Source organism: Pararge aegeria, chromosome 8 (genome assembly GCF_905163445.1).
Source record: "Pararge aegeria chromosome 8, ilParAegt1.1, whole genome shotgun sequence".
Lineage (NCBI taxonomy): Eukaryota > Metazoa > Arthropoda > Insecta > Lepidoptera > Nymphalidae > Pararge > Pararge aegeria.
The window spans coordinates 18,400,616-18,428,288 of NC_053187.1; the positions used below are offsets into that span (position 1 = coordinate 18,400,616).

At 34.7% G+C, this 27,673-nt stretch overlaps 2 protein-coding genes across 5 annotated transcripts in view; one reads left to right on the forward strand and one right to left on the reverse strand.

Moving 5' to 3' along the window:
* The window catches only part of LOC120625535 (elongation of very long chain fatty acids protein AAEL008004-like), a 62,569-nt gene extending 57,978 nt beyond the window's left edge, over positions 1–4,591 (forward strand). The window contains exons 5-7 of the mRNA XM_039892581.1: positions 467–629; positions 1,723–1,859; positions 3,109–4,591. Coding sequence (XP_039748515.1) covers positions 467–629; positions 1,723–1,859; positions 3,109–3,390 — 582 coding nt within the window. The 3' untranslated portion in view covers positions 3,391–4,591. The remainder of the gene's footprint in view (positions 1–466; positions 630–1,722; positions 1,860–3,108) is intronic.
* A 52-nt stretch (positions 4,592–4,643) lies between these two features.
* Positions 4,644–25,942, reverse strand: LOC120625531 (nose resistant to fluoxetine protein 6-like). 4 transcript variants are annotated; one of them, XM_039892572.1, is made up of 13 exons: positions 25,723–25,942; positions 23,875–24,014; positions 15,761–16,121; positions 13,262–13,373; positions 11,493–11,577; positions 10,578–10,744; positions 9,913–9,991; positions 9,371–9,474; positions 8,873–9,046; positions 8,381–8,528; positions 7,355–7,541; positions 6,603–6,745; positions 4,644–5,261 (listed from the first exon to the last, which is right to left on the reverse strand). In XM_039892572.1, exons 1-13 carry the CDS (start codon positions 25,793–25,795, stop codon positions 5,046–5,048), a joined length of 1,989 nt encoding a protein of 662 aa, XP_039748506.1. In that variant the 5' UTR covers positions 25,796–25,942; the 3' UTR covers positions 4,644–5,045. The 4 variants fall into 4 exon arrangements, with proteins under 4 accessions (XP_039748506.1, XP_039748507.1, XP_039748510.1 ...); XM_039892573.1 differs by lacking the exons at positions 23,875–24,014; positions 25,723–25,942 and adding an exon at positions 23,700–23,806; XM_039892576.1 differs by lacking the exons at positions 15,761–16,121; positions 23,875–24,014; positions 25,723–25,942 and adding an exon at positions 19,163–19,189.
* Between the last annotated feature and the right edge of the window lie 1,731 nt (positions 25,943–27,673).

A 27,673-nucleotide genomic window follows, 5' to 3' on the forward strand; every position in this document is an offset into this window, starting at 1 on the left:
GCCAAATGCGGATAAGTAGACGTCGCCCGCCTTCAATAACATCATGGAGACTCTAAGCAAAACCTACTATTGATCGCTTAAAGCTTACATTCCTTAGAAAAGCGTGCTGGAAATCGAACTTAGTTCACTCCCAAAAGTGAGGCCAAACTTCTTACTATATATTACGCCCTCTATTGAAAGATAATTCTATTATGCTTTTCTTAAACAGTATATTTTAACTCTACAATAAAATATTTAATTTTTTATTGAAATATAATATATAAATAGAATATGTACTATAATTTTGATGTGAAAAATCAATTAGCACGCATTGGCAGTGTAGTCGACACAGATGCCGTCACGATAAACGGCAGGACGCTCCCTTATACCATCATGCCCCTTTTCCGCCACCCTTCTCGACTCTCTTCTGTGTTAATATTTCATATCTGCAGGGCGTCCTATGACGATATTTTTTTTAATATTATAGATGGCTGCTGCAGTTTGGTGGTACTTTTTTGCAAAGATCGTCGAGTTGCTGGACACAGTCTTCTTTGTTCTTCGAAAGAAGAATAGACAGATCTCATTCCTTCATCTCTACCATCACACCATGATGCCTATTTGCGCTTGGATCGGCACCAAATTCTTACCAGGTATGTTTTTAATCCTAATGCTTTTAATATAATACCCAGAAGATGTTGTTTTCTTACAAATAAGTTACTTCCTTGCGATTTATAACGAGTTTTTATTTAAAAAAAAAAAAAAACATGATTTTTCACAGTTTTGAAAGCCAATCGTCAATATTCTATATTAATTATCGTCGACGAATATTCATGAACTGTTTGACATATTTTTTTAAGCAATGACAACACTTATCCTAATTATTACGTCTTCGATCACTGCCACTTATCAGAAGTCATCCTTGAAAAACATATTATATTCAGACTCAGAACTGCTTTTAGATGTATCTCTTCCATTACTTTGAAGCTGTTTATTTATTATATAGCGGAACTTCATGTATTCCAAATATATCCCCTTGCTTCATTTAAATAGAATATTAAGTGACAATATTATTGACAACATTTGCAAAGTAAATTAATAATAAACGGAAATATGGTATGCAATACTAATATATTATTCCAAGGCAAACAACATAGTCATTTTTTATTCGTGAAATGGAAAACATATGGGTTCCAAAATAAGTCTTATCACTATCTGTAATTTATTTACATCTTTACGGTAAATAATAATTATATGTTTTGGTTTTAAATAAAATGATTATCATCATTACACTATCAACCCATTACTGGCCCACTATAGAGCATGGGTCTACCCTCAGAATAAGAAGGGTTTAGACCGTTTACTCTGACCAATGCAGATTTGTAGAATGGAAGAACTCTCAGGATTGCAGGATTCCTAACGATATTTTCTTTCGCCGCTAACCCAAGTGATATTATAATTGCGTGAATTAAATTAAAATGTTTATGTACAATGTTCCAAGAACAATATTTTATTAAATTTTGTAAGTCCCCACCCCAACCTTTCGTTTTATTTGTCTTACCCTCTTTCCATCTACTTTTCCCTCAATTATATTCGTGTTAAATTTATCATTTTTTAGTAGGTGGTCAATCATTTTCCTTCTTCTGATTTCTATACTTCTTAAAATTATATTTATCTTTTCACCTACTCTAGTTTGTACTTAATTATTAATTGTTATTAAGTTTTTCTTAATGCTTCCTTTTTCAGGTGGTCACGGTACATTGCTAGGCGTTATTAACTCTTTCATCCACATCATCATGTACACGTACTACTTGATCTCGGGTCTTGGTCCGCAGTACCAAAAGTACATTTGGTGGAAGAAGCATCTTACCACCATGCAATTGGTAAGTCATAGCAAATAAAATGTCATTTTTGAAGTAACATAGGGCTGGTTTTAATTCATCATCTTTATCATGTCAACCAATGGACGTCCTTGAATCTTGATATATGTCTCTGGTAGAGAGTTCCATATACAACGGTCTTGAACCTCTTAGATCCAGCGGCTTCTTGCGACTCGCTTGATGTCATGCTTCCACCTCATTGGGGAGTCTACCAACGCTGCGTTTATCAGTAAGAGGTCGCCAATTCAGCAACTTTGGAGACTAACGTTCGTAGGTTCTCCTATGTGCCCCGCCCAATGCCATTTAAACTTCGCGACTGGTTCTTCTGCGGATCTCATCATTTCTGTGTTCATGTAACTCATTTTATTACGTAAAGATACTGCGAGCATAGTTCTTGCCATCGCCCACTGAGTGACCCTGAGCTTTTTTACCAGTGATGGATTACGGATCCTTAACGTGGTTGATTACTATTGGCCTCACAAGAAAGCTCATTGTCACTCATTGGGCAATGGAGAGCATCGACGTGATCAAATTAAGAATGAGGACATCCGAAGTAGATTTACCGACATAGCTCAACGAGTTGAGAAGCTAAAGTAGGACGAACTCGACCGACAAACACAGCATTGGTGTCGACCCGCAAAAATAAAGACGTCTGCTGAAAGTGCCTGGAAACAAGCTCCATGGATTCTGGAAGTCCCTACAAAAGATCTACGTCCAGCAGTAGACGTCAGTAGTTTAGGAGATGATGATAATGATTTGAATTTATTATACCTAAAAATTTATTATTTAGTCAACAAATCTTAAACTTTTTATTTTTGGGTAGTATAGGTTAAGCAAGTTTGCATCAAAGGCGTGCTCAGTTTAGCACTTACCAGCAGATAAAGTAGTACAATAAAAAAGTAATAATATATTTCATTATTAATTATTATTCTGATTATATTATACTATTATGTGATTATGATGCTATAACTACTCAAGATTGATTCTTTATTTCGCTATTGCACTTTTCTGTACAATGATTAAAGACAGCGTAAGTTTAATGATCAATTATAAATTTGCATATATCAATTTGCATATCAAGTACATAGTCACGATAAAGCGTCAGTCGTTCCTCTTTATGTTGTCTTCATAAACAATTACTTCGCATAACATATTATTACAATGATTATAAATTGATTAAGGCTAATAGAGTTTAGATTAATCATTGTATCAAATATTTTTAAATATTAATTAAAACCGTCTTTTTTTTCAGATCCAGTTTCTCATAATCTTTTACCATAACTTCACCGTTATGTTCTGTGATTGCAACTACCCTAAATTCATCAACTTCTTGCTGTCTCTGAATGCTGGCTTGTTCCTTTACATGTTTGGAAATTTCTACTACAGAAGTTACGTGAAGAGTGATACTAAGAAAGTAGACAGGCCAAATAACACGATAGCCAATGGAAAGTCAGTGGTAACAAATGGTACCTCATCTTTAGCCAGTGGTGTTGGTTCCACGATAATAGCCAACGGTAAAGCGAAAGAATGCTAGTGAATTGCTCAAGTTACTTAATAAGATTTTAATTGTGATACTGATATGACATTTAACGTGATATAAAGATGCAGGTGTGTGCTTGTGTTTATAAGTAGATGTATTGACATTCGTGTTTAAATTAGCTTCAAGTAAATGGTGTTCAAGACGGGTGGTTATCTGGTCTTCTTAACTTTACTATAAATGAACCTGATGTTGTCTTCAATACTTTAAGGCTACTTGTGTACATCATTTCTGTTTCATCAAGTCTAAGCATTTGTTTTAGTTTAATATAAGCTTAACTATTTTATTTATATTTATTATATAGTTTAACTACAACATCTTGTACAATTCTATCTTAGTTATCTGGTGTACGAATTAAAATAATCAACGACATGATACTATCAAATATTGCATGTTTTTTTTCATACTGTATGAATCGTCTGTCAAAACTACTAGCTTTTCACAAAAATACACTAGAATGCATAGACCTTGGATAATTTGGCTATAAACTGTTGTAATAACTTTGAAATAAATATATGAAATTAAAACGGAAAAAAAATACAAAATATATTTGACATTTCATACAAGTGGTCAAACACTTGAATCAAAATATAAGAATTAGAAAATCAATATCGACTATTCAGTTTCACTAACATTGCTCGCTTTGTTTCCTCGGAATAATTTTGATTAAAATTATGATAAAATTATAACTTTAAATGTTACATAAAGTCATAGATAATAGATAAAGTCTTCATTGCACTTATTAAAAGAGAACACAAGAAATAACAAAAACAAAAGAAATAAGAAAGAAAGTTGTGAAACTGTCATATTTTAGCCAAAATTAGTTGTTATATCTTGCAACAACATTTTCTTTTTAAATATGAAGCCTGTATGAACCTGGCTACTAATTCTGACTAAATACATGGGACAGATGATGGTGAGATGGGACAACAACGATTTAATGCGATGCTAGTTTAGTACTTATACAGTCTTTCGATATTATTTCTTCAAAGAAGTTAAGGTAAAATACATATCGAAATTTGTAGATACGCAAAGTATGTAGAACTTTTTGGTTTACTCGATGTTGAATAGGTAACTTACATTTTACAAATCTACATATCTTGATACGTCTGTTATCTTTTCGTTATCATAAGATAGTTTTAAGATATTTTAAGGGGACAAGTTAAAGTATAATATAAATACAGTTTATTTGAATTAAATGCCAAACATAATATTATATTTTATATTTATATTATAATTAAATAAAAACAAATCTGGTTTAAATTGACAATGAAATTGCTGCATTATAAAATAATTTTAAAATATGTTCTGAATCATGCTCCAATGAATAAACAAAAAATCATTTCTTCCATTAGAATAATCAAGAAATATTTAAAATTTCTATTTGTATTGTAACATAGTTATTAGTTTTAACGAGCACATTATTATTCCGTAAAATACAAAACTATAGCTATTGGAGTACCTTCAATATTTTGAATAAACAAGCCCAAATCTCCGTTACTGGTAGACACAAACACAGAAGTTTTGGAAACAAATTTGTTTGTCTGTACAGACAATACCTTTATAAGACTTGTTATGAATATAAGGATATAAATATAATACATTTTAAAAATTAAATTTTGTTTTTTTTATCTTAAATATATTTATTATTATTACAACCTTGAATTGCCTTTCTCAGTATCAATCATTTTCAAATTATTCATTAAGGCTATATTATTGTCAGGGACTTCTTTTGTTTCTTCTGTTCTTTGACACAGGCTTCCGGTCAGAAGCTTTTGTAGAAACTCCGTCATAGGTGCATCTACTAACAGCCAAAAAGGTATCGCTACCAGATAAGACATCACTATAAATGCGATTGTGATTTCTATCTATAAAATAAAAATACGATCATGAGTTAAAATCATTTTCACTCGTCACCATCATCATCATCATCACATCAACCCATTTATGGCCCACTACAGAGCATCGGGTCTCCTCCCACAACGAGAAGTTAACTCCCGTTTATTATTACTTGGAAATTATTTCCACTTGTGCGTCAGTGGTCGATAAAGCTGTAGGATAAGATAACTTAATATCCTTCCCCCGAAGATATAATAGTCCCCAGTCCATGCTAGCCGTGCTGCAGGTGTAATATTAAGGGGTTTTTATGCAATACATAGCAGGCATAAAGAAAAGAGTGAGTAGTGATTGCATGTATTGTGAACCCCCATGTGATGATGCAGAACATACCCTGTTTCACTACCCACTATTTAAAAAAGAAAGGGAGATTGTGAAGAAGGAAATAGGAAGTGAAATATAGACAGAAAACCTAACCTTCATAATGCTAGAGGCATTAGAGAAATGGGAATGTATAAAAATATACATGGAAGAGATAATAAAAGTAAAGAAAAGTGACAAAAGAGAGGGAAGGTAAAAAGACAACGACGTTAGTGGTAGGCCAAAAGGCAGGTACACCAACGTGTAAAAGGCGGGAAGGGATATTAGTCGGTAGCAGTTCGACACTATCCATAGGGATGTCCACGAGGATTTTCCCCTCCTAATTAAAAAAAAATAAAAGATGTAATATTAAGTCAGCGGAAGATGATTCTATAAAATGCCATTCTATTTAATTACTTTTAACACGTTCGCTGTCCTAAACAAAACAGCCCCGCAAGCCTATGGGGTTTTGTCTAACTACTCCTTTTTTATGGTTTCCTGGTACTTACGTCTAACCCAATTCTTCGTCTTCACAATTTTTATTCAAATATTTTGATACACTTTACTTTTTACAGAAATGCCTATATATCTAGGATAAAATATATTTTCAAAAGCTTACGTTACTTTCTATCATTATTATAAACATGCTTATTAACACCTCACAACTCGACCAGCATAGACACGACACATTTCCTCCACAGAGTAATAACAAAGTGTTTATCCCCTCCAAAAAATGTATCCTCTCTTCGTGCAGAAAATACACAATAAATATAATTACATTAACAGACATACACACAACAGGCATATCAAACTTATCAAACCTCGTCGTTTACACGCCGGGGGTTAAAATCAGTGCAGCCGCAGCATGTTCTGTTTTATATTATGTTATATATGCTAATTTGTAAGCTCATTGTTACAACTTATTTGTAAAGTCTAACGTGTTGAACGTGTTGAAATGGAAAGTGAACGTGTTAAGTTAAATTCAAGTTAAGGAAGAATCAGATAGAACTTACCATCCGTAGGTTAGTCAATGGGACCAGGGTCCTAAGACTCCCAGTGGCGATTCGAACCAAAGCAATATGTAGCAAGAAGGCACAATACGACAATTTCCCTGGAATCTTCCATCCATTCCATTCCAATATGGTTCGGTATACATCTAAAATAATCATAATAAATTAACAACTGGCTTGCATAAAAATAATTACATTTAATCGACAATTTAGAACTTGACTTTACTGCCATCATTGATATGATAAATAAAATATACCAGATATTTGAAACCTAATGATTTACTGTAAATAACTTCTCATTGTCATCGTGAATAAGGGCTTGTATTCTAACCAAATATCATGGTTAAACAATAGTGCTTGTATACTACATAGAATATTTGAACGATCCTCGAGTATTTTCTCAATTTGACTAAAATATACGGAGCGTGATTTTATATTGAGAGATTTTTCAAATGACGAAACATTATTTAACCGTAGATCGGAATACAAAGTTAAAAATAAAACAATTTGTAATACAACTAGGTAGTCAATTTTTTTTTAAATTACTGCCATTCGAATACCATTTACATTTCCAGAATACTATAGTTTGTATCAGTTTATTAAATCAATGGTTTTTATCATATTGAATTTGTCGTGTCTAATCTCGTTACATTCTAGTAAAAAAACGAATAGAATGGCATCAAATTTATTGAAATTAGACTAATAAGGTGTATCATAAACGTATTATACTATGTATTACTGAGGTTAATGCTTACTTTCAATTTTAAAAACGCATCCAATAATCAGAATTGCTAATATGATTCCAAATAACGGTTTGATCAGACCTGCGTAAATAGCCTTAGTATAAATACTCGTAGAAGTGCCATCCAAATAGAAGACACTTCCGATAAACATTGATCCGGCGATAGCAGGAAAAGTCAGCAGGAATAGATAACGATATTTCTGTAAGAAATAAAGAAATATAATAATTAAAACGGAAAGAGTTGCATCGAAAGCATTTAATTTATTTCTTCACCAAATGTAACTAATAATTAAAGATCATCATTATCAGTCTATCAAGAGTCCACTATAGGGAACGGCTCTGCTCCCAGAATGGGAAAGGTGTAGACCGTAGTCCACCACTCTGACATGTTTGGATTGGTGGAGTAGACACGGCTAATGGCTATACATTATATTATAAAGAGCTCTCATGAATGCAGGTTTCCTCGCGATATTTTCCTACACTTTTAAAGCCAGTGATATTTAACTGAATGAAACGCACATAACTGATAAAAGCGAAGCGGCGATAATCCATTGGGTAGGAGGCGAGTTTGAATCCCAGCACGCACCTCTAACTTTTCTAAGTTACGTGCGTTTTAAGCATTTGCGTGAGAAAATGCCTGAGAGCTTTCCATAATGTTTTCAAAGATGAGTCTACCAATCCGCACTGGGCCAGCGTGGTGGACTACGGCCTTAGTTCCTTCTCATTGTGGGGGGAGACCTTTGCCTTGTAGTGGGCAGGTAATGGGTTGATATGATAATGACGATAAACTACTAAGAAGTTAAAAGGTGCGAGCCGGGGTTCAAATTCCGCTCATAAGTGAAGCTGACATTATAACCATTAGGCTATCACTGCTACATTGAAATCATGAATTTCCTTAGTAAATTGTTTTTCTAATTATACAACATGAAAATAAAAATTGCAGTTACAGGAAAGAGGGAAGGAAGTTGAACCCTCATGGTTCAAAAATGGTTTGCGCTAAGAAATAGCGATGTGTCATACATTATTTGAAAAATATTACCTTATATTTCTGCATGTTAACTTCATTTGTCTGTAATCGATAGATAAGAAACCCTAAGGCTATTCCCAATACAAAATTAAATATATTCGTATGACCTCTTTTGTAGACATGGTTGAATGTTGGGTTGTCCATAAATGATCTCGCTGTTCTGAAAAAAGTTATGAAAACACATAGTATGAATTACAGTAATAAAAGAAAGTTGGCGATTAATTGTAAGATGTGAAAACTGGTGGACGAAAAGATCAACCAGGATTTTGAGGTCCTAGAATTCTGTATAAAGCTCATGTGCTAATTATTCATCTTTAAAAGTTGTCAGACGCTCTTTGTTGTATTTAAACCTTTGTAAGAAAACCTGGAGTTAAAAAAAAAGGGAACTTAATTATATACCACTTTCTAGACAAATCAACAAGTAATCATATTCTACAAAATTAAAACAAAAATAACGACAAACATTTAGTTTGAGGAAATTGATGAATAATTTTTAATACTTACTCTGGAGTTATCATAAGTACAGCATCCAAATTTTGGAAATAAGTGTGTGCGATTGGTGTGATAATACCAACTATAAATAGAAGTATTAGCGCAGCCTTTCGACATCTACCGCGTTTTATTAATATACATGTGACGTATCCAAGGATGTAGAGTTGCATATTAGATGCGAGATACCTGTAACAGAGATAATATACATTGTGATGTTTATAATTTGAATAGCATTTACAAAGATATAAGTACATTGAGTTAAATGAAAGGAAGGAAATCATATAACGGACTTTAAGAAACATATAATTTACCAAATAAACGAGAAGAGCTAGAGGTGTAAGATGCAGAATGACTTTTGGACTAAAATATTAAAGGAACTGTGGTTTGGGCCGAGGAAGCGATATGAGTAGATATTGCGAATTTAATGACAAAAGATGACAAGAGAAAAGAAACAAAAGAAAAAAAGGACCTAAAGAATTTTCACAAAAAAAAAATTATAAATGAGATTACCAAGTTTGTACCATGCACTGCGTATGGTCAAAGTAATTGTTGATATACAACATATTCGCCCATCCGTCAATGCGGCAGTCGTCAACTTCTCTCATTACTGCTATCTACGCAAATAAGAAATATATCAGAATTTTTGAGGTTAGAATTTTCGTAATTTCCTTTACCGAACAGAGCAGCATTTGGAAAATTGATTCATGTTTTCAATTCGTGTATACCCTTAAACCTAAGAATGATCTTTAATCAGTGTTTTCTATAACGACACTGACAATATAAGACACTGACGAATTCTGGAACGTAATCCGTATAGACAACGGCAAGCTCAAAAAGGGCAGCAATGGCAGCTGCCCAAAGTGAAGACCTCGAAGCAGCAGACGATTAAGATGGTGGCTGAAAGCAGCCAGATAAGAAAGGCAAAACAGAGCTCAGGCTCAGCCTCAAGGCTTATTTTCAGCAGTGAACATTTGTATGTCCTTGATAATAATGATTATGCACTAAAATGTGTTATTACTTGCATCGTAAGCCTAAGAGAATAGTGAATTTACCTTCCAAAATGGTCCAGAACCTGCATATCCTAGCCACGTAGCTGTCACTGCCAGTACCACCATATAAGATGGAGTCAGTCTAGAAGTAAAAGGTACTTTAAATTCTAAAGAATTTCCAATATATTGCGGATAAGTAACTTAGTTGCTGGGTGGGTGGTTAAAATCACATAATTTAATAAAATGTGGAGACAAATGTCTGATGTATCATCAATAACTGCCTTTAACTATGCATAACGAGTTCGTGAGTTTGATAGGCAGAGAATAAGGATTAGTTCTTTTGTAGAAAAAAGTAACTACCTTTATTCCTCGGAGAGTCATCTGTATGGGTATCATTAACATATTGGGATGGTATTGGTGTGATGGATTGGTATTTATACTTCCAAATATACAAACGAATTGCTCAGCTTTGTGACCGATAGTAAAGATCCATACGATTTCTTTCAGCATATTAAAAAAATTACTAATAATATATCTATACTTGCTTTTACAGCATCAATCACCCACTATTTGGAATTTTCAATCACGTAAACATTGCAATCGCAAATTACCATCCCGGGGATCTACTCACATTTTACCTAAACTCATATAAACAGCTAGATTTCTTCACGTGGATTTTTAAACACGTTAGCTGGTTTTAAGATATAAACTTCACCTTATCTACTTACTTTACCCAAGTGTTAATAAGTATTTTCGGTAGGAGAGTCCAATTGATTTCGTGGTTTTCCGCATACAATTCCAACTTGTAAGCCAGCAGGCATCCCGAGATGATAAAGAATGTTTGCACAACAACGGTGCCATTTAAAAATATGAAGTGCATTATATTGTCGTAAAGCTGAAATGAGAGAAATAATAAAGACTAAGATATTTTTTATAATTAGTAATGGAAACACATCACTATAACAATTTGATATACTCGTAATAATGATCATAATATTGATCTAGTTACATGGGTCGTAGTTACAACGGGGCTGCAGGTGTGAGACGACAAGATGGATATCAAGGGCAGAATATTTCTAAATATTTCTAACCCTGTTTTCGTGTATTTTCATTGGCATTTTACAAACTGTTTGACCTCTGCTTTATAGAATGGTGCAGGATTGTTTCAAGAAACAAAATTTACCCACGTTTCCTATATAGTCCGCTAAGTTTGTGAAAGAATGTTTTACGTCTGCGTTTTCTCCCACACATTTGCTTGAGTAGGTACCTTCAAAAAAAGGTATATAGACATTTACTAGGCAAGTGAGCATTAACCAGCCCGCATTCTTACTTCCGTCATGATAGCATGTCTATAATACCCTCAAAATAGCTATAAATTAATCCAATAACATAATATTTGATGATCGCTGTGTTTTAGGTGATAATAACTATAACAATCGGTTAAAGATAAAGTAATTGCCAATTAGCAGTTTAGCCTCCAGTTTCGGAGTAGTTGATCAAATTAATTTATAACTAAAATTAAACAAAAGTGAATTTGGTCAATTTGAAACTGGAAGTCAAAGCTTCTCTTGTGTGACCTGCCCTGTAATGCATATGTGCTGTGTGGTTTAAATTGTGTAAATATGGGTATTTGTTCTTATTACCGATTCAACGTAATGCACGTTCTCCGGTGCAAGTGCGAATGGTAGGAGAGAGTGGCAAAATATCACTGACATTATTGTTAGCGTTCTGAAACAAAAAGGTTTTATGACACTACTTTCGCTATAGGTGAATAGTTGTGCGAGGTACTGTATTACAATATAATAAAGGAAGTTAAAAATAAGTGGGAGAACCAAAAAACGAACCAATAAAAATATCCTTTGGCTTAACGTATGTTTTAGTTTGTAATGCTCGTAAATAGTTTATTTACTATCCACAAAAATTATTACAGGATTTATAAAATAAATTATTTTATAAATCCTGTAATAATTTTTTTGAAATAAAAATAACATGAAAATTCTTTACTTTGTTTGTAATTCAGTTTAAAATTCGAAAAACTTTTTTTACTCTTACTAGCTTCCGTTTAACCTGAAATAACGGTATTATTCGATGATAGTGCAGTAATATGCCTATATTACTGCACTATCTATTAACTATTAACCTGCCAATGCACAAGTTTAAAGAATTTGTTAAAACACACTTATTACAGCGAGGTTACTATACAAGTGATGAATTTTTTAATGACAAGGTTGCTTGGAAGCATCCGGCTCCGCTTTCAGCTCTCACAAGATAGAAAAATGAATGTTAAAATGCAAAATGTATATTGTAGTAATTGTTGATGTTGGAAAAGAGCAACTGCTGAGTTTCTTGCCGGCTTCTTCTCGGTAGAATCTGTCTTCCGAACCGGTGGTAGAATCACTACAAACAGACAGACTTGACGTTTCAAAAGTGCTTATATTAGGCCTACTTGAAATAAATGAATTTTGAATTTTGAATTTTATGATACCATAAAGCAGGTTTTGATAGTCCACCTTACCATATGGTTATACTAAAGGTCTTCGCTATAGTTAACTTTGTCCTACTTAATTAGAGCTCCTAAGTTGGTCTCAGTAGTATATAATAACTAACCCCCAGTTCCTGAAAAGCTGATCAACAACCCAATTGGCGCAATAGTAGTATTAAACGTTGAGGCAAAATTAAATTACAAAACTTTCTTACAATATATTTTGCAAGCGGCATATGTCGTATGCCTCTTGCAAAATGGCAATGTTAGGTTAGGAGTTTGAAAAATAGCTCATAATTACAATACAACCTTATGATAAGTGGCAATGGAGTTCCAAACGATACAGTTTATACTCGAATTGATATCTACTTGGCATTGCAGGGGAAATTGCGGAGCGGGAAATAGCCATAATCCCCGATCAGACTAGATCAACGTGCCTGTTGTAAGATATTCTAGCTTCGTTTACCTATTCGATCGCGTGAATTATTTGTATTTGTATCAAATCGAAAGACCGCCATTTAGTAACAAAACTGTTTTCCAGTATTATTTTACCTATAAAGCTGGAAAACAGTTTTGTGTATTTCGATTCCATACACATCGAAGTTAACTTTCACACTATTAAATTACCTTTTAAATCGCGTGACAGATAACTGTCGCACTGCGCACTCAAATATATCATCTAGATTCTACAGTGGTCACCAAAGCCATTGCACTATTGATTATAATATACATTTTGAAAGAGAGCTCCACAAATTCAGGTAATACCAATTGCAGCAATAATCAATGGTACAACACAGTATGTGACTATCGGTAACTGGCCGCATCTGAAGCCTACAGACTACTTATTTATTCTGTTTCAGGTTAAACGTTGATTTGATCATACTTTGAGAAACTGGAGTTGTAAGTAGTTATGAAGATTATGACGCTTACCTTAACCCATGGAAGACTTTTAATCGCTCTTCTCGCGGCCCGAGTTTCGCATACGGGTTGATTAGTCTCGAGAAATTATGCGGCACAGAAAAACATAATAACAGGTTGTTACCTGGAAATAATTACATCTAATTATGATGCTGTAATATATATTGTCACACAGTTGTATAAAAAAATAACATAAACATGGAATAACCATACAAAAGCCCCATTAATGTCTCGCCTAAGCGTGTTAATGCGACATGTTGACCTAGGGGCTGAAAGATAGCGTTTTTTGCATTGAGTAATAAAAACTACGCACTAGGGCAGTTATACACTTTACAATAAATTAAATATTGTGTAATTTTATATTTTTTTTATTTTAGTGACAAAAAATAAAGTGTCACTTTTTGAAAAACAATGTAAATAAATAAATAAATATTTTACGACAATACACAGATCGCCCCAAAGTAAGCGTAGCTTGTGTTATGGGTACTGTTATAGGGTTTTTTTCTTCCGGTTCCGGTTGTCTACGGACTAACAAGTGTTGTAAAATCACTCGCGTTATTTATCTTTAAAAGTTGGGAAAACCACAACAAACACGATTTTAGGAAGTCACACTTAACGCGCAATTGAAGATATGAATAAAAACTGCCAGTTATCAACGCAGATAGCACATCACAACTTAAGCTAATAACACAGTAAGTGAATCAAATTTAACAGTTTGAAAGCTATCACAATTCAAAGGTACTAAGAAAACTGATGAATATTTATATATAATATACAAAAATACTTGTAACATACAGATAAACATCCGAACACTGAAAAACATTCATGTTCATCACACAAACATTATCCAGTTGTTGGGATGGAACTCACAGTATTAGACTAAGAAAGCAGGGTCATTGCCTCATCGCCCATCGGTCGATGCATATGTGTGAACGTGGACAATGTACTTATATTTTATGCCATCTTCTTGTTCAATGTTAACCTTGGTCAGAAAAGGAACAATCTACCTAGAAATAATCTGTTGGTACGCAAAATTTAAGTAATAAGCAGGTACTAAACTAAGATATGAAACCCCAAGATCAAAGATCAAGGTAGGTAACATTGGAAATAATGGCCTAGGTATTTTATATAACGAGTTACCTACGTTATAGTATTAACAAGGCTAGCCGGTCAAAGTTACATTTTATCCCATAAAATACATACTAAGTAAAAACGCAGTCCTCGATGACCAGTGCCAGACCTTGATTTATTTTAGTTAGGTACCTCTTCTTAAACGTATCTCTATTGAACAAAACTTAAATAATTTTAAACAAAAAGTCTATTTAGACAATTGACTAAATAGAAACGGGCATAAATAATATCTGCATATCGTCTGAGAAAAGCACAGAAATACTGTGTAGTGATGGGTATTTGCTTTCATACCGTGATATCGAAGGAAATGTTTGATCTACCTTTATCTAAGTTTAAACAATATATAAACACACATTTAACCAATCGTAGTTACTACACGATTGATGAATTCCTTAACAAAAAGGCTGCTTGGAAGCAGGTCACTCCGCTCTTATCTATCACAAAACAGAAATATTCTAAAGATTGTTAAACTACAAAATGATGTTGGAAAAGAGCCATCTACTGAGTTTCTTCTCAGTGGAATTTGCCTTTCCAACCGGTGGTAGAGTCGGTTGACGTTTCAAAAGTGATTATTAACTTGGCCTACTTGAAATAAATTAATTTTGATTTTTAATACTTCTTTCTTTGGTATCGAACAAAAGTGTTTATTAAGTCAATGCCGCCAACGTTAAAGAAGTAAAAAAGTCAGTGCGATAATTTTTCAGTAGCGGTTTTTAATTCAGTTTACTTGTATCATTCGTGAGAGTATTTTCCTTTGTTAGATCTACTGAGGGAGTTTTTACACCTAAACGATCCATGACGCATATTTGACGCATCGATGATTCATCTGTAGCTTGATTTAAGTTAGTCGGGTAGGTATAGATGCAGATGATCTATGATTGCATAACAACACAAAAACAGTTTTCTACAGAATTAAAAACGTACAGAAACCGTGTACACGAGTAATATTGAAGTATCAAAAACCACTCCAATTTAGTAGAGTTTCTCCAACAAGCGGTTAGTCACTTCATTTCATTTAGCAGTTGGCAGTAATTATTTTACCTGTAATGTCCAAAACGTTTACCATGAAATGTGAAAATGTGAAAAAGTTTGAGAGTGTTTATCTGTATATTATAAGTATTTATGTATATTATTTATAAAAATATTTATCAGTCATCTAGTCTAGTCTAGTACCCATAACTATTACTTATATAATGATGGCGATGTGTGTATTGCTGTAGTATTATTATTGCATGAATTATTATTGTATATATTGTATGTTTTATTTATTCCCCGTACGAGCTCTGTCACAAAAAGCTCTACTACGACTATATATTACATACAAATATAGACAAATATATCGAATAGCTATAGATATACAAACTATAAACGTTTACCTGCCTGCTCTATTCTGTCCTCTAACAAAAACGGCATCGTAGAGAGTTCCAATCACATTCATTGTTAGTAAAACTAGCAAGAAAACACCCACAGCTAAGTGTCCACCATCTTTTACCTGTTCTTCTATATTATTACAGTATATAGGTGCTGCTATTTTAGTTTTCAATTCATAGTGATTCCATAGGGACTCATTGAGGCATGTTTCAAGAACTAGTTGCAGATCTGTGTTACTTAGATCACCTGTGTTATTCAAAGTTTTGCTCATTGCGTTAATTGGTAAGAATTTCTTGCATGTATGCGTAACACAGATGCCATAGTGGAGTGAGGTGTGGTTGAAATGTTTCCTATTATAATCCGAATAAGTCTGCAAAAAAACATTTTTTTAAAAGGTTTAAAGTAAAACTAAAAACTTAAATTCAACCCGTAATATTATAAATAAATAAATATACTACGACAATACACACATCGCAATCTAGCCCCAAAGTAAGCGTAGCTTGTGTTATGGGTACTAAGATAATATAATAAATAATATTTATATTTTTTATACTAAGATAATAAATAATATTTTTATGAATAATGTACATAAATACTTATAATATACAGGTAAACACACATACACTGAAAAACACTAATGTTAATCACACAAACATTTTCCAGTTGTGGGAATCGAACCCACGGCCTTGGACTCAGAAAGCAGGGTTGCTGCCGAATGCGCCAGTCGGCCGTCAAATGCCATTATGAATGCTTTAAAAATATATTTAGTATTTATATATATTATTTTATATTAACTTATTGGGTGTTTAATTTTGATTCATTGCGATCTAGAGTTAATAGAATGAAGCTATGAAAACTACTAATACCGAAACTCTTTTGTTTTTGATAATTTTGAAAAAGACTATTTCAAGAAATGGCTAGGCATAGGCAGGCAAGGCAAGAAGTGAATATGGTTCAATAAAATAAAGAAGAAAGATTCATGTTTAAAAATTCTTTCATACACTATGAAAAGTTCATCTAGGTACATCCTTTTAATTGTATGTATATGTTGTTCAGTGTTGAAAAGCACCTTAGTATAAAAAGAATCCTAGATTAAACTTATTTCGTTCACCCTAATGAAGTTATTGTTCCGTAATTCAGAAGTTACGGGGTTCTGACAGATGAATTGATGGACAAAGCATATACACCCAAGTAAACTCAGAACCTTCTGCTGGCTTGGTTTAATCAAAACTTTTGGCTTATAATAGAACGCCGCGTCGTTTTGGGCAAAGGGTCACTCAGCTCCTCCGAAAGGGGAACCGAAGTAGCCCACTAGGCAATCACAACTTCACAGATCATCATCATCATCATCACATCAACCCATTACCGGCCCACTACAGGGCACGGGTCTCCTCCCACAATGAGAAGGGGTTAAGGCCGTAATCGCTGGCCTAGTGCGGATTGGTGGACTCCACACACCCTTGAGAACATTATATAGAACTCTCAGGCATGCAGGTTTCCTCACGATGTTTTCTTTCACCGTTGAAGCAAGTGATATTTTAATCACTTAAAACGTACATAACTTAAAATGTTCGAGGTGCGTGCTGGGATACGAACTCGGCCCCCCGAAAGTGAAGTCGAGCTCCTACCCAATTCGCTATAACCGTTTCTTCCTTATTTAATCGGGTGACCATGAATGCCAACCGGGTTTTTAAACTAATTCAATGGCGTTCACCGTAATTAATAGGTAGCGCGTACTTATCGTAACCGTAAAAAACAACCATGAAGTATTAACGAAAAAACAAAAATTTAAATGTACGCATTTGAACGCAGGAGAAACATAATCTTTCACAATTTACGTACGCGCTTGCAAATTTCAATTGGAGTGAACGTAATTATCATAAATTATTTATCTGTTTTACATTTGTTTTGTTGCTGGAATATATATATTTTCTTTCCAAAACACGAAATATTCAATCTAATTAATAAATTACTAGTCTACTAAAGTCTCCTATCAAAATGAGAAGGGTTTAAGCCATTTACCATGCTGCACGCTTGCCAAAAGCGGATTGGCAGACATCACACACCTTTAAGAACAATCGTATATATTTTCTTCTACACTTTTGGTTGCCTGGATGAGATCGCTATATAGCGATACATTAACGCTAATATTTGTACTGTGAATTTTCTGTTTTTCGTGTACAATACAAATGTATTCATTCATTCAGTTTTCCTCACGATGTTTTCCTTCAACATTAAAGCAGGTGATATTTAGGTTATTCCTTAAATTACAAAAGTCGCATAACTCTGAAAAGTAAGAGATGTCTGGATCAAACTCTGTCATTTCAAAAGGGAAACCGAAGTTCTCACCACTAGGCTATCCATAATGCCACAAAAATTTTGTGACATAATCCCTAGCTAAAATTATTACTGAGTCAGCAAGATCAATAGTGGCCTCATAAGAAGGCTCAAAGTCACTCAGCTGGCGATGGAGAGAGCAATGTTGTGAGTATCTCTACGTGATAAAATCAGAAATGAGGAGATCCGTAGAAGAACCAGAGTCACTAACATAGCTCGGCGAGTCGCAATCAGTGTCGCGTGGAAATAGGTGGTGCACATAGCTCGGAGAACCGATGGACGTTGGTGTTCCAAGGTGCTGGAATGGCGACACCGCACTGGGGCACCCCCAACGAGGTGGACAGACGACATCAAACGAGTCGCTGGGAGATGCTGGAGCGGTCCAGGACCGTGGATTTTGGAACTCCCTACAAAAGACCTATGTAAGCAGTGGACTTCAATAGGTTAAAGTGATGATGATGATGATAATGCTGAAGAGCAATATTACGCTGTGTCGACCTTTAATTACATCGCTTTCTAATTATAAAAATGTTTCTAGAAATGTCCTTAGTTTATAACATAACTGCTTCATATGTTTATGCCAATTAAATCTATGCAGGCCTATTGTATATCTCAGTGGTTATTAAATTATGTCACAAAGAATAGAATGCAGTGTCCTGACCCTTTTTTTTAATGACTTGACAGAAAATGCCTGAATGCAACTCTGCTAGGGGAAACGGAGTTGTTATGAGGGACTTCAGGGGGGTTCTCATGCGTATTCACCCCACTCTCAACAAGGTTTTGACCCCAATGCATGGCGGGTTTCATCATCGATGGCCTGGTCACTGCCGAATCCTCCACGTAGGCGCACGCTACAGGCCGCTTTCTTAAGCCTGTCGATAGTCGAATGACAAACTTCCATGCAGTGTCCCGACCTGGGATTCGACCCAAAACCTCAAGATCTCAATCGAATATTCTAACCACTAACCCAAAGAGCAGCAGTTTGATTGTTTAAGTTTGAATTACTACAAAAATAGGGCAACTACATTTATTGCTACAAAAAAATCAAAATTCATTTACTAAAATTAGGCTTACTCTTAAGCATTTTCGAAATGTATGGTCTCTGTTTGTATTGACTCTACCACCGGTTCGGAAGGCACGTTCTACCAAGAAAAAGCCGGCAAGAAACTCAGCAGTCGCTCTTTTCCACAACAGTTACATTTTAACATTCATTGTGCGCATTATGTATGTATGAATTATTGTTATAAATTATCGAGATATGTAAATATTACGCTGTCAGTGCATGACATGCAAAAAGTACCGACCCTACTGAAATACAAGAAATATGTAATGGCTGTACCACACTGGAAAAAGCGCTATACGTTACGCGGATTATTAGCGAACATACAGCTAAGTGTGCAGAGTTTATTTTCCCTTTTTTATAATAATATTTAACGAGCCAAACAGATTTACCCCCTGCACGGCTAGCATAAGACAATTATCTCCCCGAGGAAAGGATAAAAATGTATCTTCTCCCACAGCTTCATCAACTCTCAGAGCATTGGTGCACAAGTGGAAATAATATCGAAATAATATATGTGTAATAATTGTTGACATAACTATTCCACATGACGATAATCTGGTGAAAGCTGAAAAGGAAAAAGTATCTAAATACTTGGACCTTGCTCACGAGATTACCGCCATGTGGAATGTTGAGTCGACCGTTGTTGTTCCGATCGTCGTTTCAGTCAATGGTCTTCTCGCGAAAAGCTTCGACCAACATCTCAAGAAGCTTTCGCTTGGTTGTTGGATCAAGGGTCGGTTACAGAAGGCAGTAGTCCTTGAAACGGCGCGTATTGTGAGGAGGTTCCTCACTCTGGAGCCCTGACCACCGGTTGCTTGGGTATTCAAAAGCACCGCAAGCGGAGGGTGGAAGTTTTTTATTATACATTTTTAATAGTGTTTTTTGTTAATAATTTAAAAAAAAAAAATAATAATAATAAATGATAGATATAAATGCGAACTGGAGTAAATTTATCCTATTCCATGTTCTCGTACTTTAGCAGGTGGACACAGTAAATATATCAAATCAAATCAAATCAAATATTTTATTTCAAAGTAGGTACCTAACTGTACACTTTCTGAATGTCATACAAATCTGTCATTATTTCAATAATAATTTTGATTGTAATAATCAATTGATTCAACCATCTTTAAATTAAATTTACAATTTTACGATGGTACAAAAATAATACATGACCAAAGTTTATAATTACTAAAATAAATTACCGAGTAAATTATACAAAAATAATAATAATAATAATTTAAATCTAGCTATTAAAACATTTTTAGAAATACCAACTACGTAGATACTTTTCAATTTAGAAATGTGTTTTAGAAATAGCAGCCATCCAAGCGCTCCTGTCACATATATAATCCTCTACGGTGTAGTAACTTTTTTTACACAAACGCTCCTTTGTCCCCTATATGTAATCGGGATATAATCGGGGAATATAATTTTTGACCGGCTAGACGGGCTGTAGGCTACACAAAATATTCCCCTGTCAGGCGATATAATCGGGGGAATTTTTGTGTGTGACAATGTTTGTATGATGAACGTGAATTGATTTAAGTGTCTGGGTGTTTAATATATATAACTTTTATGAATGATTTATATTATAAGTAATAATGTAAATCATTCATAAAAGTATTCATCAGTCACCTTAGTACCCATACCACAAGCTACGCTTACTTCAGGGTTAGATGGTTGTGTGTATTGTCGTAGTATATCTTTTTTTATTTTTTATATTCGGCATACAAGTACGAAGTCCCCTGCAGTGTAGATTGGCGTGTTTGTTCAGTTTTTATCAATCATTCAGGTCGGCACGGAGCTTTTTATCGGATCTCCAAGGCAAGATTCGTGTCTTTACATACACACAACAAATATTATTACGATTACGGCGCACGGTCGTAGTCGCCTAACTCAGTGTGGTCCTGCCATAAGGTGTACCTACATAAAGTTGAACGCCTTTCATTTTAATAAATCAATATTTAATGTAATTGTGTCCCTTGTGTTCTTTACACAGCAATGTCATAATCAACGGTTTTAAACTAGCTTGGCTATGAAATTACCTAACTATGTAATTTTTAAATATCACTATGAGAGAGTGATAACAAAAATAATACCCGGCTAAGTTTTTCATGGACTTTTTAAAGTATTTGTATTACTTAAACTAGTAAGTTCATCAAGCTCAATAAAAGACTGATAACATGTACGTTTATTTGCATTTATTTTATTAATTAACGGACAAAGCAGATAGCCCTTTTGATGGTAAGTGGAAAACCATTGCCTAAAAACAAAGCAGGGCAGGCAAACAACACGTCCCGATAAGTGCCGCCATATGTCCGTCAATCTGAGACCTAGGTGATTAGCCACATATACCTGTGATTATATCAGAAACCACGCCCTTCAGACCGCTGCTGCTTAGCGGCAGAAATAAGCATGACGGTAGTAGAGATTTCCCCGGATGAGCTCTGTCATAATGATGACGTCTTATGTACTACTCATAAAAGTTTTATTGTAATTATTCGATAACAAGTTAGACTTTTAGTGCAATCTTACCTGCAGCAAGGCTAGCATGGGCAGGTGACAACTATCTCCCCGTGGAAAGAATTATCATCATCATAACCATATCAACCGATGGACGTCCACTGCTGGACATAGGTCTTTTGTAGAGAGTTACAAATTCCCCAGTTTTGTGCCGCTTAATGTCGTCTTTCCACCTTGTTGGCGGTCGACCAATGCTGCGCTTATCAGTTCGGGGCTGCCACTCTAGCACGTTGGGACCCCAACGTCCATCCTTTCTCCGAACTATGTGCCCCCCAAATTGCCACTTCAGCTTCGCGACTCGTTGAGCTATGTCGGTAACTCTGGTTCTTCTACGAATCTCCACATTTCTGATTCAATCGCGTAGAGAAACTCCGAGCATAGCTCTCTCCATCGTCCGCTGAGTGACTTTGAGCCTTCTTAAAGGAAGCAGGAAAGGATTGTAGTTTTAGAATATTAAGATTTTTAAAACTACACTATCGCATTAACTTTAAGTATTTCGTCATGATAAGAGAGAATACTTAAACTTAAATCGATAGATTCTTAGAATCCCTATCCCTACTATTCCTACTATAATATTATAAATGTCAATGTAAGTTTGTTTGTTACGCTTTCACACAAAAACTACCTAACCGATCCTCATGAAATTTTGTACACTTATTCTTGGAAGTGTTAGAAGTAAAATAGGATACTTTTTATCCCTACATTAAGCTCGGTTCCTTTGGGAGAGGGGATGAAAGTGTTTGACGATTTTACACCATAACTCCGACAAATTATAACCGATTTAAATAATTATTTTTGTACTATAGAGGTTATAATATGTGTGTAATTTTGCCAAGCCCAAACTTTGTGAAGATCTGAATGTGGTTGGACATAGAGGACAGAACTCCTCAGCGGACGGCAGAAAACCCCTCATTTAAGGCTCAGCTATACTGAATACTTTAATTTTTTTTAGAACTCCAACTAAATGGAACGCCACATCAAAAAACAAAATCACACGCAGACGAAGTCGCGGGCAACAGCTAGTAAGAATATAAATAAATAATAAATAAATGCAAAAGTTGTTACTTATACTCGTAGCAGAGCCCTTAGTTCGGGGCGACACACTATTATATCACTCCTGTTTTCAAACCACAGGTTTTAGGTCACCATTCAAAGGACAGTTTAATTTGAATATAACGGTCGATGACCTTGTATATTGGTTTTTTCTTTTTCCAATGCCCGAATTTTAGTATGTTAAAATTTCTGAACTCGTATTTTTTTATCGGTGATTGTAAAAAAATTACGTTGACTTTTTGTTACCGCTATAAGCGTTTATTTGGGGCTTCTATAAAAATTTTGGTACTCTTAATCATAAAACAATTATTAAAGTAAAAATTTGTGAAAAATAGTTTACGGCCTGCTGAATATATACACAAAATTTCATGACAATCTATTTTTTCGTAGGAGTTTTGTTACAAACACTGTGCAACGAGAATTTGGTGACCAGACGGCCAGACAGATTTTACGATCTTCGTAGCGCAGTAGTGAGCGCTGTGATGCCCATTTGAGGTCCCAGGTTCGCTCCCCTAATCTCTAGAATATTCATTTTTAAATTTTTTCCGATCAGGTTTAGTAGGAGGCTTTGGCAGTTACAACCCAACCGACAAAGACGTACCGCTAAGCGATTTAGCGATCTGGTACGATGAAACCGATTGAGGCTACAGATTACGGATAACGGATAAACCCAAGAGGAGGCAGGAGACAATAATCTTCGCGGGGAAAGGATATACATTTTTTCTTCAACCACAGCTTTATCAACTCTCAGAGAGCACAAGTAAACAGAGACACAAAAAAAGTACACATAAACAGAGATAAACGTCTCGTATTCCATGTTCCCGTGCTTTAGCAGGTGGACACGTTAATTATATCCCCTGTCAGGGGATAAAATAATCGGGGGATATAATTTTTGTCTCCTGCCTGTGCTAGCCCTGCTGGTGAGATCACAGTCTTGCCCAACGTGTAGTGGAAGAGAGAGCCACTTACTTTCATCATGCTATATAGCTCACTCCCAGTGTCTGACACCACGTCGATATCAACTGAACAGTATAGTCCATCGGGATTCGTGATACAGTGGTCGTAATCGTCGAGATGAAACAGCTAGCCCTGCTGGTGAGATCACAGTCTTGCCCAACGTGTAGTGGAAGAGAGAGCCACTTACTTTCATCATGCTATATAGCTCACTCCCAGTGTCTGACACCACGTCGATATCAACTGAACAGTATAGTCCATCGGGATTCGTGATACAGTGGTCGTAATCGTCGAGATGAAACACCGGCGGCATTCGAGAGAAGTCCGAATCTGGAAGCGAAATATAATTTATTCATAACTCACCTTTTGAGAAAGCTCGCGTAAAGTAAAGGTACGAAGACCATATTTGTCGTATATGTATCGTACCAAACGCTTTAACATTGGGATAGCAAACAGATCCGAGAAAAATTTTATTTATTTTAAAACAAATTAATTTAAGCAATAATATTACTACTACATTAATAACAGTGAAGAAAAACATCGTGAGGAAATCTGCATGCGTGAGAGTTCTTCATAAGGTTCTCAAAGAAACGAAGTCTACCAATCCGCACTTGGCCAGCGTTGTTGATGCCCTAAACCCTTCTCATTTTGAGAAGAGACCCTAGTCCTGGAGTGGGTCGGTAATATGTCGATAATATTGATGATATTGATATAAATATAGCGAGCTAACAAGCTAGCGGGTCACATAAACTCAATAAATCGCTTAGCGACACGTTTTTGTCGGTATGGTGGTAACTAGCCCTGGCCAAAGCCTCCTACCAGACCAGGCCAGAGAAAATTCAAAAATTATTGATTAAAAATGCCCCTACCGGGAATCGAACCCGGGACCTCGTAAATAAATTCACAGCGCTCACCGTTGCTCCAGGGAGAACGTCAGAACCTGTCGTGGAAATGAAAATTCTTGGTACGAAACAATTTAGGCTCGTCACAATAATAAAGCTGATGGTGAAGTGCTGGGAGAACTCCTCAACCTTTAACACCGCAGCCTCGGGAAATGCAATATCTTATTATGGCCTATGAGGAGTTGACAACTGGCTAATATAACTTAATACTTGCAAAACTACCCACTAAAACGTAAAAAAAATTTACAAAGAAAAACCCGAGTTGTTTAACAACTATAAAAGCAAGAAATAATATTTTCTACAACATTTTTATTATGCCAAGTCAAGTGCAGAAAATGACTAGTTACTTTCCTTGTAGTATAAAAAAAAGAGACCGCATACAAAGTAAACTTAGTAATTTTACATTTTACTTGTAATCTATATGTACGTGCGCCTATTATCGTTGCGCTCATTGTACGTGTTGGCTCATTGGCCTTCTGTACCTATGCATTTTGTGGCAGACAGATTTGCCAGGGACCTTATCAATGTTAGAAACAGGTCAAAGATTCAAATACATTGAATGGAAGGTCACCAAAATTGACGGTTGATTGGATTTTGTAATCGCAATCTTATTGTTAATCGAACAAACATATCTATTATTTGCCCTACTTTACGATAGTAACATAACCTTTGACATTTAAAGTGAACAGATATTGTTGGGTAAACATAATCATCATATGATGAAAAATTGGTTAAGATTATAATACGGCTTTTACCTTTCTTCGTAATTACGTAGGAAAGTACGTTAAGTCACCTTTCAGTAATCTTTAACTAGAATTTCAGCTCTTCAATCTTGTATGCTGTAAATACCTCTCGTCTGAAAGAGGCATGTGTATGCCCACAAACTGAGTCTCTGTTGCCGTTCTTCGTCCGCCTTTATTTTTTTTTTATATTATAGTTCCCACGGAATTTGTGAGAACCGTTTTTTTCCGGGATAAAAAGTTGCCTATGATACTCTCCGTCCTTTGAACTAACTCTATGCCAAAAAGTTGATAAGCTTATTTACAGACGTCAAGGTGTCATTTAAAGATGTCGTTTAAAAAAAAAATGCTTTAAGCGGTGGTAGGAAGTTCGTAAAAAAAGTGTAAGTAACTTACCATTTAGTTTATAAATCACCCCGGAACACTGGCAAACCAATAAATGTAGTAATATGAGACTAATCGCTTTCATTTTTGCAATAAAAAAAATTACTATTATATTTGATGAATATAACAACTCTATTCATAAGTCACATCACACTATAACTCAATGTATGTAAATTATTGGTTGTCTAAAGTAAAATAGTAACACCTGATTTTTAAATCCTCGAAAACGTTTATTCACTCATTTCATTTGTTGTAATATATTAGCATGGAAAATCTAACCAATTTATTATAAAAATAAAACTAATGTAGTATACGTAATAAAACTATACAAACGCGTAAAAAAAATAAGTAAGGTCTACGCTAGGACGCGATCTTTAGTACTGTGACAACTTTATCTCGTTATTACTTGTTTATACGTCTACACAAATAAAAGCAATTGAGTGCTTGCATGCGATATCAAATTAAATGACTCTGATTATGTTCATAATATGATTTTATAGTTTGTACTCTCGTGAGTAAAATATAAATATCATCAGCTTGCTACACATACATTTTTGTTGCAGTATGTTTGACTAGAGTAGACTTGCATTAAATCGATTAACACTATAGTTTTCATAAGATTTATTCCATACATACATGTAGATAATCAGATGTTACAATTTATCTTTTTTTATTGAAACCGTATATTACCATTAGTTTGGCTTGCAACTCATAATAAGAGATAAAAATTAAACATTAAAAAATAAATTATAACCATAATCTGAACGCAAAAATATATTAATTATAATATTTTACCTACTAATATACAAAAAACAATTAAATTTATACCCTGACTTAGTGTTAAAAACTACTGAATTTTGTATAAAAATATTTATTTGATATAATATGTTACGTCTACTATCGTTTTACATAATTATTATAATTACAATAAAGAAAAATTCATATGTTATTGTATCTGCAATACCTTAAATTTAGTTACAGAAAAAGGAATGGTGAAATGTAACATATACATATATACGAGTAAATAAATAATAATAATAATTAATAATAATTGTCTTTATTGTGTCTCATTTACAATGGATTCTTATAATCTAAGGAACGGTAACAACTGTGTTAGTTAGAAACTGTGTTACAGCTATTAACGCCCACCTCCGGGTTTGCTTAAATACAAAAAGACTAAAACAAAGAAAAATTAATATATTACAACTAAAACAATACAATTTACAATTTTATAATGTACGTGTTCGTGTATGCGTATGTGTGCGACAGTGCGTTTGTGTATGTATGTGTGTGTGCATGCGTGTGTGTGTGTGTGTGTGTGTATGAGTGTTCGTGCGTGTATGTACGTGTGAGGGTTCCGTGGTTTTGAGTATGTTTTGCAAGCAAGATCTGCAAAGTTAGTGCCTTTAATTTGAAGTGACGATATTTTCCGTATCAGTATAGGACAGCGTCTTAAGCCACTTGGTAGTATAGTATTTACAATTTCTGTGATTCATCGGGTATATTTTTAAGAAGTGATTTATTTTGTTGTACAATATTGGACTAGCATAATAGAAATGCCTTCTCGCAAGTTTGGTTCTACCGGGTTTGATCTGGCAAACTTTGTCCGACCTTTTATTTAGAAGTGTGTCAGGATTATATATATATATACTCACTCTTCCATTTGCATAACTAGTAGGTTTTATCGGGACAGGAATTCAATTTTTTTTTATTTCAAGTAGGTAATGAGGGATACAGTATGACTGAAAATTCTTCATAGTATTCTCAAAGGCGTGTGAAGTCTACCAATCCGCGATGGTGGTCTGCTACCTAAACCCTTCTCGTTATAATAGGAGACCTGCCTGAAGTTGGCCGGTGATGGGTTGATAATAATAATAATGAAGCATAATATAAACGCACTTTTGAAACCTCAAGTTTATTGTTGGTAATGACTCTACCACCGGTTTGGAAGGCAGACTCTACT

Bases quoted from the DNA above. Each gene is read 5' to 3' on its own strand.
- LOC120625531 (XM_039892572.1), bottom strand. From the start codon at position 25,795: ATGAAAGCGATTAGTCTCATATTACTACATTTATTGGTTTGCCAGTGT. The intron at 16,122-23,874 runs GTAAGTGGCTCT...GTTTTTTTGCAG, and splicing joins AGCTATATAGCATGATGAAA to ACTTATTCGGATTATAATAG. The intron at 13,374-15,760 runs GCAGGTAAACGT...AATTATTTCCAG, and splicing joins TAGAGGACAGAATAGAGCAG to GTAACAACCTGTTATTATGT.